General features: G+C 34.1%; 1 protein-coding gene across 2 annotated transcripts in view; it reads right to left on the bottom strand.

The window, feature by feature from the left end:
* The window catches only part of SYCP1 (synaptonemal complex protein 1), a 159,383-nt gene that overhangs the window by 87,740 nt on the left and 58,538 nt on the right, over nucleotides 1–13,105 (bottom strand). For both annotated transcript variants that reach the window (XM_024119880.2, XM_024119879.2), the window contains exon 15: nucleotides 6,988–7,049. In XM_024119880.2, coding sequence (XP_023975648.1) covers nucleotides 6,988–7,049 — 62 coding nt within the window. The remainder of the gene's footprint in view (nucleotides 1–6,987; nucleotides 7,050–13,105) is intronic.

Below are 13,105 nucleotides of genomic sequence, written 5' to 3' on the forward strand. Positions count from 1 at the left end.
AAAATAAATTAATTAATTAATAAACTCCTACCCCCAACATAAAAAAAAAAAAACTTTATATCCTAAAAAATAAAAAAAATTTTAAAAATTTAAAAAATAAAAAAAAAAGAAAGCCAGGGTAACAATACTTATATCAAACAAAGTAAAACAAAGACTGTTACAAGAGACAAAGAAGTACATTACATAATGATCAAGGGATTAATCAAAAGGACGATATAATAATTATAAATATATATGCACCCAACATATAGAAGTACCTAAATACATAGTGCAAATATTAACAGACATAAAGGGAGTAATTGACAGTAACACAATAATAGCAGGGAACTTTAACATCCCACTTACACCAACAGACAGATTATCCAGACAGAAAATCAATAAAACACTGGCCTTAAATGACAACATTAGACCAAAAGGACTCAATATATCTATACAGAACATTCCATCCAAAAGCAGCAGAATAGACATTCTTTTCAAGTACACATGGAACCTTTTCCAGGATAGACCACATGCTAGGCCACAAAAAAAAATCAGTAAATTTAAGAAAATTCAGTTCATATCAAGCATCTTTTCTGACCACAACACTATGAGACTAGAAATCAACTACAAAGAAAAAAACTACAAGGGAAAAAAACTCCCAAACATGTGAAGACTAAACAATATGCTACTAAACAACCAATGGATCACTGAAGAAATCAAAGAATAAATCAGAAAATACGTGGTGACAAATGAAAATGAAAACACAACAATCCAAAATCTAAGTGATGCAGCAAAAGCAGTTCGAAGAGGGAGGTTTATAGTGATACAAGTCTACCTCTCAGGAAACAAGAAAAATCTCAAATAAATAGCTTAAATTTACACCCAAAGGAAGTAGAAAAAGAACACACAAAACCCAAAGTTAGTAGAAGGAAGAAAATCATAAAAATCAGAACTAAATTTTTAAAAAGAAAGACTAAGAAAACAATAGAAAAGATCAAAAAAACTAAGAGCTGGTTATTTGAAAAAATAGACAAAATTGATAAACTTTAATAAGAGACTCATCAAGAGAAAATCAGGGCCCAAATCAATAAAATCAGAAATAAAAAAGGATAAGTACGACCAATACCACAGAAATACAAAGGATCATGAGAGATTACTATGAACAATTTTACACCAATAAAATGGACAGCCTAGAAGAAAAGGACAAATTCCTAGAATTGTACAATTTTCCAAGACTGAACCAGGAAGACATAGAAAGAAAAAACAGACCGATTACCAGTAATGAAATTGAATCAGTAATTTTAAAAATTTCCAACAAACAAAATTCCAGGACCAGATGGCTTCATAGGTGAATTCTACCAAACATTTAAAGGGGAATTAATACCTATCCTTCTCAAATGATTCCAAAAAACAGCAGAGGTAGGAACTCTTCCAAACTAATCCTGCCAGGCCAGTATTATCCTATTAGCAAAACCAGTCAAAGATATCACAAAAACAAAAGATTACAGGCCAATATCATTGATGAACATAGATACAAAAATCCTCAACAAAATATTAGGAAACCAAATTCAATAATACATTAAAAGGATCATATACCATGATCAAGTGGGATTTATCCCAGGGATGCAAGGATGGCTCAATATCTGCAAATTAATGTGATCCACCACATTAACCAGTTGAAGAATAAAAATTATATGATCATCTCAATAGATGTGGAAAAAGTTTTTGACAAAATTCAATAACCATTTATGTTAAAAATTCTCCAGAAAGTGAGTATAGAGGAAACAAATCTCAACATAATAAAGGTCATATATGACAAGCCCACAGCTAACATCATACTCAAAAGTCAAAAGTACTTCCTTTAAAATCAGGAACAAGACAAGGATGCCCACACTTGCCACTTCTACCTAACAAAGAATTGGAAATCCTAGCCACATCTATCATACAAGTAAAAGAAATAAAAGGAATCCAAATCGGAGAGGAAGAAGTAAAACTGTCACTGTTTGCATATGACATGATACTGTAAACAGAAAATCCTAAAGACGTCACCAAAAAACTACTAGAACTCATCCATGAATTTGGTAAACTTACAGGATACAAAATTAATACACAGAAATCTGCTGCAGTTCTATATACTAACAACAAACTATCAGAAAGAGAAATTAAGAAAGCAATCCCATTTACAATCACATCAAGGAGAATAAAATACCTATGAATAACTCTAAGGAAGTAAAAATCTCTACCTGGAAAACTATAAGATGCTGATGAAAGAAACTGAAAACAAAAAAAAGATGAAAAGATATACCATATTCATGGACTCAAAGAATTAATGTCATTAAAACAACCACACTACCCAAAGCAATCTACAAATTCAATGCATTCCCTATCAAAATAACAATGGCATTTTTCACCATACTACAATAATTCTAAAATTTGTATGGAAACACAAAACACCCCAGATTGCCAAAACGATCTTGAGAAAGAACAAAGCAGGAGGTATCATGCTCCCTGATTTCAAACTCTACCACAAAGCTACAGTCATCAAAACAGTATGGTACTGGCACCAAAAAGACACATAGATCAGTGGAACAGAACAGAGAGTGCAGAACTAAGCCCATGCTTATATAATCAATTAACCTACAACAAAAGAGCAAGAAATACAATGGGGAAAAGACAGCCTCTTTAATAAATGGTATTGGGAACACTGGACAGCTACATGCAAAAGAATCAAACTGGACTACTCTCTCACACCATGCACAAAAATAAATTCAAAATGGATTGAAGACTTAAATCCAAGACCTGAAACCATAAAATTCCTAGGAGAAAACATAGGCAGTACACTATTTGACATCAGTGTTAGCAATATCTTTTTTGGATATGTTTCCTCAGGCAAGGGAAACAAAAGCAAAATAAATAAATTGGACTATATAAAACTAAAATCCTTTTGCATAGAAAAGGAAACTATCAAAAAAATGAAAAGACCACCTACTGAATGGGAGAAAATATTTGCAAATGATACATCCCAAAGGGGTTAATATCCACAATATACAAAGAAACAAAGAACTCATACAACTCAACATCAAAAAAAACAAACAACCCCATTATAAAATAGGACAGGGAAAAGGATCTGAAGAGAGATTTTTCCAAAGACATAAAGATGTCCAACCGGCACATGAAAAGATGCTCATCACCACTAATCAGGGAAAGGCAAATCAAAACCACAATGAGATACCACCTCCCATCTGTCAGAATGGCTATTATCAAAAGATAAGAGATAACAAGTGTTGGTGAGGATGTGGAACAAAGGGAACCCTCATGCATTGTTGGTGGGAATGTAAATTGGTGCAGCCACTATGGAAAACAGGATGGAGGTTTCTCAAAAAATTTAAAATACAATTGCCATATGATCTAGCAATTTCACTTCTCAGAATTTATCTGAAGGAAACAAAAACATGAATTCAAAAAGATATATGCACCCTATGTTCACTGCAGCATTATTTACAATAGCTAAGATATGGAAGCAACATAAATGCCCATCAATTGATGAACAGATAAAGAATATGTGAGAAAGATAGATATATAACAGCCATAAAAAAATGAAATCTTGTCATTTGCAACAACGTAGGTGGACCCAGAGGGTATTATGTTGAAATAAGTCATACAGAGAAAGGCAAATACTGTATGATTTCACTTCTATGTGAAACCTAAAAAACAAAACAAATGAACAGACACAACAAAACAGAAGCAGAGTTATAGATACAGTGAAAAAACAGGTGGTTGCCAGAGGGGAGAGAGGTGAGGGTAGGAAAGAAACAGGCAAAGGAGACTAAGAGGTACAACCTTCCAGGTGCAAAATAAATGAGTCACAGGTATGAAATGTACAGTGTGGGGAATACAGTCAATACCTATGTAATATCTTTGTATGGTGACATACTGTAACTGGACTTATCACAGTGACCATTTGAAATGTACAGAAATAGCAAATCACTGGTGTGCAACAGGAACTAATATACTGTTTTAGGTCAATTATACTTCAAAACAAACAAACAAAGTCATAAAACAGATGAGATTTATGGTTATAGGGGTGGGGAAAATAAGGGAGGACGAGGAGTTGGATGAAGGCTGCCAAAAGGCACAAACTTCCAGTTATAAGATAAACAGTACTAGGGATGTAACGTACAATGTGATATAATTCACACTGCTGTATGTTATTTATGAAAGTTGTTAAGACAGTAAATCTTAAGAGTTCTCATCACAAGGAAAATTTTTTTCTATTTCTTTAATTTTGTATCTATATGAGATGATGTATGTAGACTTACTGTAATGTATGTAAGTCAAATCATTATGCTGTAGACCTTAAACTTATACAGTGCTATATGACAATTATATCTCAAGAAAACTGGAAGAAAAAATAAAATACAATTAGATTCAAAAAATAAATACATTTTTAAAATTATATGCAAAAGAATAATAAAGCTGGAGGAATCACACTACCCAAATCTAAGACTCACTATAAAGCTACAGTAAGCAAAACACTGGTGAATGGATAGACCACAAAAATCAATGAAACAGAAATAGCCCAGAAGTAGACCCACACAAATATGGTCAATTGATTTTTTTTATAAATGTGCAAAAGTAACTCAATAGAAAAAGGAGAGTCTTGGGAATTCCCTGGCTGTCCAGTGGTTAGGACTCCGCACTTTCACTGCCGAGAGCTCAGGTTCAATCCCTGGTCGAGGAACTTAGATCCCGCAAGCTGCTTGGTGCAGCCAAAAAAATAAATACATACATACACACATACATACGTAAAGAAAAAGGAGTCTTTTCAACAAATGGTATTACCAATACCCTACATCAATCCAAAGTATTTAAATCTTAAATATCTCTCAAAGTAGTATCTCACTACTACCATCATCTCCCAGCCTAAGTTCTCTTCTCTGGCTCCTGTGATTGCCTGTCTATTCTGAACTGTTCTATATTAATATATTGTGTTCTCCATACTGCAAACCAAATGAGCTCTTCAAATTGCAAATCTGACCAAGTCACTCCCTGCTGAAATTCTTTAGAGATTCTCATTCCTCTTAGGATAAACAAAATTCTGTTGATATGATTTTAAAGGGCCATGAATTAACAGGCTCCTACTACCTCTCTAGCCTCATTTTGCACCACAGTCTTTCTTTCACTCCATGTTGTATTCACCATACTCCTTCCTATCAAATGACCTTTGCACATATTTTCTCTACCTGATAAGCACTTCCCTTCCTTCTCTGGATTTCAGTTCAATCTTTACTTTTTCAAAAAACATCTCCTAAACTCTCTAAATAGTTCAAATCCCTCTATTACACTGTGAACTAATCCTTTATTGCCCTTGACACCATTGTATTATTACCTTTGAATGACTGCTTATATTTAAGTGTGATTATTTCATGACTAGCTCCGTGAAAACAGGATATGCATCCATTTGCTCCCCAGTGCCTCCCCAGAGTATACCATAAAAGGAACTCAACAAATGTTTGTTAAATGAATAAATGTATCTTATTCATCCCTCACAACCACCCTATGAGATATGTACAATTATTTCCCCCATTTCATAAATGGAAAAACCAAGGCATCAAGAATTTAGGTAAATTGCTCTAGGTCATACAGCTAAGAAGTAAAAAGCTGGATACCATCAAAGCATTATGATTCTAAGGACCAAGATATTAATTATGCTCTACCGGCTATTCAAATATAACAAAACCTAAACCAATCCTTGCCCATGTAGGAGTGTAAAAATAATACTTTAGTATTAATTCATTCAACAAATATTTATAAAGTGCTTACAAAGTGTCAGTTACTGTGCTAAGTACCGAGGTTACAGGGCAAACAGGACAAAGGTTCTTAGCCCTTATTGGAGCATTCCACTATTTATTTATTGACCATCTACTATGTGCCATCTACTGTGCTAAGTAAAGGAGACTCTAAAGGGCGAATAAAGCCTTAAATAATTACACCAAAAACAAATTAAATTTCATTTGTGATAAGTGCTATAACGGAAAAATTCAGGGTGCTATAGGAACAAGCTATATAGAGACCTAAACTAGCTAGGAATGTCAAGAGAGATTTCTAAAGAATTGATATTTAAGCTGAGACCTGAAGTATAAGTTTACATTACCAAATTTGAAAGAAATGTAAATATTATTATTTGCAAGAATTTGTGCAAAAGCAATTCACTGAAGAAAGGATAAGCATTTGGAAATAGTGCTCCCCAAGAGATGGAAGAATTAGGAATTGCAAAATCAGGTAGAGATGTGATTGGTTAAACCCAAAATCAAAGATCTGTAATCATAAACAATATTGTCTTCTATAAGCAAAGGTTGGCAAACTACAGCCTCTGAGACAAAATCAGCCCACAACCTTCTTTTGTAGGCCCTTGAACTAAGAATGGTTCTTACATTTTTATAAGATTGTTAAAAATAAAAGAAAAAAAAAATGGAGGGGGAGGAGAAAATTAACATTCTGTATATAGCCACAAAGCCTAAAATATTTACTATCTAGTCCTTTACAAAAATAGTTTACCAACCCATGCTCTACACACTATAATCAAATAAAACATAATGAAGCCTTATCCTAACAAATTCATTAAATATGATTCTATTTGAATACTAAACGTAGGTACTGAATAGATATCATACATATCTTTCTCAAAATTGCAGCTTTGTGGCTCAAAGTTATCGAACACACACCAAATTTACAATCAGCTACATAATAGGCATATTTGATCTCACTTAAATGTACTGTCAACACACGCTTAAGTAATATAAACACCTACACCGACAGTTATCAAAATATACTATAAAAATTGATAGAGATAAGAAATGTGGCTTCACTAAAATCAAATGTAGTTTTTTTATATTTTCGTTGAATAACTACCATAAGACAGCTATAGGATGAGAGTCTAAGTCACTGGATTTAATACTATTTTCAAAAATAATTGCTACATATTAATAAGAGAAACCATACACTTACCAAGATTATTTTCAATTCTTCAAGTTCTACTTCTTTGTTATTTTTAAGCTTAGTCATCTCTTCTAAAAAAATCAAATATAAATGCGTTAAAAGCTGGATTTAAAAAAAATGGGAAAGGAGAGACAAGAAATAAGAATTCCATTTGAAAGGGAAAAACCAAAAGAGATGGGTTAATGCAACTAGAGTACTGTTAAGCATAGAGGAAGTCCAAATGGAACTATGCTAAATAATAATGGATAAATATTAATAGTACTGTTTCTATAAAATTAATTCCACAACCAAATGAGCCCAAAGTTCATTAAACAAAATAAGCAATGGATCTATATAAAATGAAGTCACACAGCTTAGGTAAAAATAGTTAATTTTTTAAAACTGAAGGATTGGTTAAAAATAGTGGACTGGGGTTTCCCTGGTGGCGCAGTGGTTGAGAGTCCGCCTGCCGATGCAGGGGACACGGGTTCGTGCCCTGGTCTGGGAAGATCCCACATGCCGCAGAGCGGCTGGGCCCGTGAGCCATGGCCGCTGAGCCTGCGCGTCCGGAGCCTGTGCTCCACAACAGGAGAGGCCACAACAGTGAGAGGCCCGCGTACCGCAAAAAAAAAAAAAAAAAAAAAAAAGATAGTGGACTGATTGGGACTTCCCTGGTGGTCCTGGGTAAGACTCCATGCTCCCAATGCAGGGGGCCCGGGTTCGACCCCTGGTCAAGGAACTAGATCCCACATGCATGCCACAACTAAGAAGTCCACACACCGCAACTAAAAGTTCCCACATGCCACAACCAAGACCCGCACAACCAAGATAAATAATTATTTTTAGTAAAATAAAATAAAGACAGTGGACTGAGCATGTGTCCACTCTCTCTCACTCCCAATCCCATAAATTAAAAAAAATATTATACACACACACACACACACACACACACACACACAAACATTAACAAAACAAGACAGCCTAATGTTAACAAACCAAAACGTTGAAGAATCCTTGGGGGCTGAGGGGGGAGAACCCATATTAATTCAATAAGGTTATGTGAACAACTATACCAGGTGACCACACAGCCCACCTCAGGTTAAATCAAAGATACTGGGAGTTAGAGCCAAAGGGACTAATTAATTCCCAGCTCATAAACTCTAACCAAAATAAGCATTCCCTATAACCAAAAGAAAAGCTACCAAGCCCACCCTTCCTTATAGCACCTCCCATCTCTCCCCATAATCAGAAGAATCAGATTGTAACACACACGTGGGTGAATATGGATTCTCAAATACTTAGATGAGTAAACAATCAAGAATCAACAATTAGCAAAGAAAAGCAAAACCATGAAAGAGAGGTACAAATTCAATTAAGAGAACTAAAATAAAATCCAAGGAGAAAAAATTTTATAATTGCTAAGTATAGTTATGTTACAACAGGATACTATAGCCATGAAATAAATTACCTAGAGCTCTTAAAAAATTTAAATTAGACAACTAAGATTTTTAAAATAGCAAAACAAACATACCTGAAGATTAAATTAGGAGGAGGATGCAAAAAAAATAATTTTCCCCAAGTTCTGCAGAAAAAGAACTAGAAGGTAGAAAGTGTAAGGGAAAAACTTTAAAACATGAAAGATAGATCCAGAATTTGCAAAATCTACTTATCAGGACTTACAGAGAGAGAGGGAGAGGGAGAGAGAGAACAATGACACGAGAAGAGAAAAAATAAGGGAAGAAAATTTTTTGGAGCTGAAGACAGACAAAATGTCCTCAGATTAATGGGCTCACCAAATGCTAAGAGAAGTGTGATGATTCCATTTTTAAAAGACATTCTTTCATAGCTGTACCATTCGAATAGCCTCCAATCTGATTTCTCCATTTCTACTCCTCACTACCAACACTTCCCACCCAACATCAAATTTACCTTCCACATAGAAGTGACAATGATCCTTTAAAAATGTAAACAAAATCATGTCATTCCTCTAATTAAAATCTTTCAGTGGTGTTCCTTTGCCATCAGAATAAAATCAAAATTCCTTTCCTTGGCCCTGCCTGATTTGGTCCTTATCACCCCATACTCACTTCATTCCCCTTTCCATATTTCTTCTTACACTTAGTCACAAAGGTTTTCATTCACTCACATGTATTAACTAAGCTCCTTCACACCTCAGGGCATTTCTACATGCTTTTCCTACTGACTGAAAAGCTCTCTCCAACTCACATGCTTTCCCTTAACTAAATCTCACTTATTTAGGTCTCAGTTTAAGGCCATTCTTGATCACCAAATCTAGATTAGGCCTTATTATTTTCTTATATTTTGTCATTTTCATTCATTTCATTCCTTCATAGCACTTATCCCAATTTGTAATTAAATATTTATTTGTAATTATTCATTTTGTGTGTCTCCAAGTAGAGTGCAAAATCTCATCAGAACAAAGACCATGTCTGTTATGTTCCTAATTAATATCCAAAGCTAAATGAGAAACATATAAGTCTAATTTCAATAGTTATTATAGTATCTAATAACCAAAGAAGAAGCAATAGAAAAACCTAGAGGGAGAATCTATTATACAACTAGAGTAAAAATAAATGTGGGCACAGAGATAGAAAACTGACCATAGGAGTAAAACCTGTTTAGAGCTATATTAGACTGAACTGAAGATGGGAGACACATGAAGAAGCAAAGAAAACTGTACCAAGTAAAGAAACACAAAAAAATATTTGACAAAGATTCTGAACTTACAGTTGTCTTTAACTTACTTGGTATGCACTACCTCATTCTTTAAATGAACAATGAAGAGACAAAGAGTTTGAACTTAGGCAATTAGATGACTCTTAAATCTGCAACACAGAATAGTCAGATTTGTATTTTTAAAGGAACACTCTAGCATAAATGCAGAGAATGAACAAAAGGTAGACAAGACTGGAAACAAAAAGATTGATTCTAAAGATACTGCAATTAGTTCTGGTCAGAGATGTCTGGTTCCAAGCTAATGTCAAGATATAAGGGGTAGAGTAGGCTGTATCTGAGGAGTGAACAGAATAACAGTGGTCTTAGGATAGGTCAATGATTGTAACTCCTGAGGGGACAATGGAGGCATACACTAACCAAGATGTAATCCTACGAAAATATCATTAAGGAAGAATGCAAAGTGTAGCCAGGAAACAATGCAGTAAGAATGAGGGCTATTGCAGTAAGAAAGGTTATGAATAAAGGCCAAAGCAAACAGAAGCCTAGTAAACACAAAAAGAGATGAACAAAGATGAGGTCAAATGAGGGTAATATGAAGCATGGTTTGATGATAATGTCCCAGATACAATTTGTGTTCCATTATGTTACTCACATGCATCCCTCTCCTAGGCTAAGAGAATGTGCTTGAAACTCTAAAAACCAGGAAAGAGGAAATGAGGACTTGAACTGTTCTAGGTCTGTGGAGATGAAGAAAAGGGGAAAGATTCAGAAGATATTTAAGAGTTAAAAACTCTTAAATTAGTTAGATTTTAAGAGCTAGATATTAAGAGTTAGAAACAACAGCATTAGATAACCAATTAGAAGTGAAAGGTAAGGGAGAAAGAAGATTTTTTGGTTTTTGAGAACTATACTATCAACCAAAGAAGGAAATAAACTAACGTTGAGTACTTACATCATTGTTAATGATACTCTCCTAAACATAATACTCTGCACACTCCATCATTCTCTACAACTATCCAAATCCTCTCTATACCTTAAACTCTACTTTGTTTTTTAAATCTACCTCTTCTATAAAGTCTTTTCCAACTCTGCAGTCCACATTGATACCTTTGGCTTCCTCTTGTTAACAGCATTAACACATTTCCATCAATAAATCTGTGAGCATTCATTCCAAATATATAAATATTTATATAATACAAACACATATTTATATTGTATAAATTTATATAAAATACATATATTATTCATTATAAAACATATATAAAGCATTAAAAATTAAAAGAAATAGAAGTTATAATATTTCCTTCCCTAATCCTAAATAGAAGTCTCTCTCACTCCTTTAATTTTTGAAACATGGTTCTAATGATTTTATGAATTCAAACTTTCTCTTACAATAATTAGAGATTTCTCAAGAACATGGTATTTCACTTCTTGTATATGTTTCCACCTAAGATAGTGCTAAGAAACACACATAGAACTATTTCACAGTTCTGGAATTCCTTATCCAAACTTCTCATAATATATTGCTCTACTAAGAGAAAAATCACATTATGCATTTGATCTTTCATTATGACAATAACAGCCACTTATATTCAATATCAGATTGAATTACTCCTTAAGTCTACAACATTCAATTTACCAACTCTAAAGAACATAGGTATATGCAGTGATTTAAGACAGTATATTATGCTCTAAAGGAAGATTTTTAAAATGGGTGAAATATGCATTCACAATCATTCTAATGTAAAATAATACTAAAAATATTATTTACCACTGGATAGTACAATTTTGGATGTTCAAAACTGTTAGTCTAGTCTATAGCAGAAAAGTAAGCATTGCAAAAGGAAAAGCATAAATAGGGTTTCAAAGTTCAACCAAACATCCTAACAGTCACTACTGCTTACAATTATTTTAATTATATAAGTATTCAAAGTTAATAATAAAGGTTATAGAAAGTTATAGAGATTTCCAGAAAAATGCCTGCCAATCCATGAATTATCTTAATTTATAAAATAATTCTTTTCACCAAAATTGGAAAAAAATGTTTATATATGTTTATAATTCTCCACAATTGTAAATATGAAGCTTTATAAATATGAAGCATAGACTTATTAAAATTAGCTAACTAAATGGTCATAAATTCACAAAATAACTACAAACTTCTCTCTCTTTTAGCCATGAAAGTTGAGTATTAACAACACCACATGATAAAATAGGGTCACATTTTCCTGTAAATAGTTCATAATCCAACATGGCTAATAAGTGAAATTTCAAAATTCCATCAAAATATAAGACATTTCCCATTAAGAATTATTATTAAGGCCTCTGAATCCTAAATTTAAAAAAAAAATACTACAGGAGGAAGACATTCCACCCGTGGGCAGCAGCTTCAGGCCATGCTCCAGAGTTCCAGCCTACCCAACACATTTCAGACTCGCCTAGCCAGCTGCTACAATCTTGAGAATGCATCAAGCACACATTTATAACACTCTATGGAAGGAATCTTGTCTTCCCATATGCAGAGCCTAAAAACCCATGGCAACTGTCTAGAAGGAGAGCAAGGGGTAAAAGGCACTTTCAGGCAGAAGCCTCTTAGATAGCCTCATCCACCAGTGGGCAGAGAGCAGAAACAAGAAGAACTACAATCCTGCAGCCTGTGGAATAAAAACCACATTCACAGAAAGATAGACAAGATGAAAAGGCAGATGGCTAGTACCAGATGAAGGAACAAGATAAAACCCTAGAAAAACAACTAAATGAAGTGGAGATAGGCAACCTTCCAGAAAAAGAATTCAGAATATGGTGCCAGAAAGAAAAGAGAGAGAGAAAGGACCCAAGAAAATATTTCAACATATTATAGTCGAAAACTAACCTCACATGGGAAAGGAAATAGCCACCCAACTCCAGGAAGCACAGAGAGTCCCATACAGGATAAACCCATGGAGAAACATGCTGAGACACATAGTAATCAAATTGGCAAAAATTAAAGGCAAAGAAAAATTATTGAAAGTAGCAAGGGAAAAACGACAAATAACATACAGGGAACTCCCATAAGGTTAACAGCTGATTTCTCAGCAGAAACTCTACAAGCCAGAAGGGAGTGGCATGATATACTTAAAGTGATGACAGGGAAGAACTTACAACCAAGATTACCCTACTTGGCAAGGATCTCATTCAGAGTCCATGGAGAAATCAAAAGCTTTACTGACAAGCAAAAGCTAAGAGAATTCAGCACCACCAAACCAGCTGTATGACAAATGCTAAAGGAACTTCTCTAAGTGGGAAACACAAGAGAAGAAAAGGATCTACACAAACAAACCCAAAACAATTAAGAAAATGGTCATAGGAACATACATATCGATAATTACCTTAAACGTGAATGGATTAAATGCTCCAACCAAAAGACACAGGCTTGCTGAATGGATACAAAAACAAGACCCATATATATGCT

This window comes from Physeter macrocephalus, chromosome 4, assembly GCF_002837175.3.
Source record: "Physeter macrocephalus isolate SW-GA chromosome 4, ASM283717v5, whole genome shotgun sequence".
NCBI classification, from domain to species: domain Eukaryota; kingdom Metazoa; phylum Chordata; class Mammalia; order Artiodactyla; family Physeteridae; genus Physeter; species Physeter macrocephalus.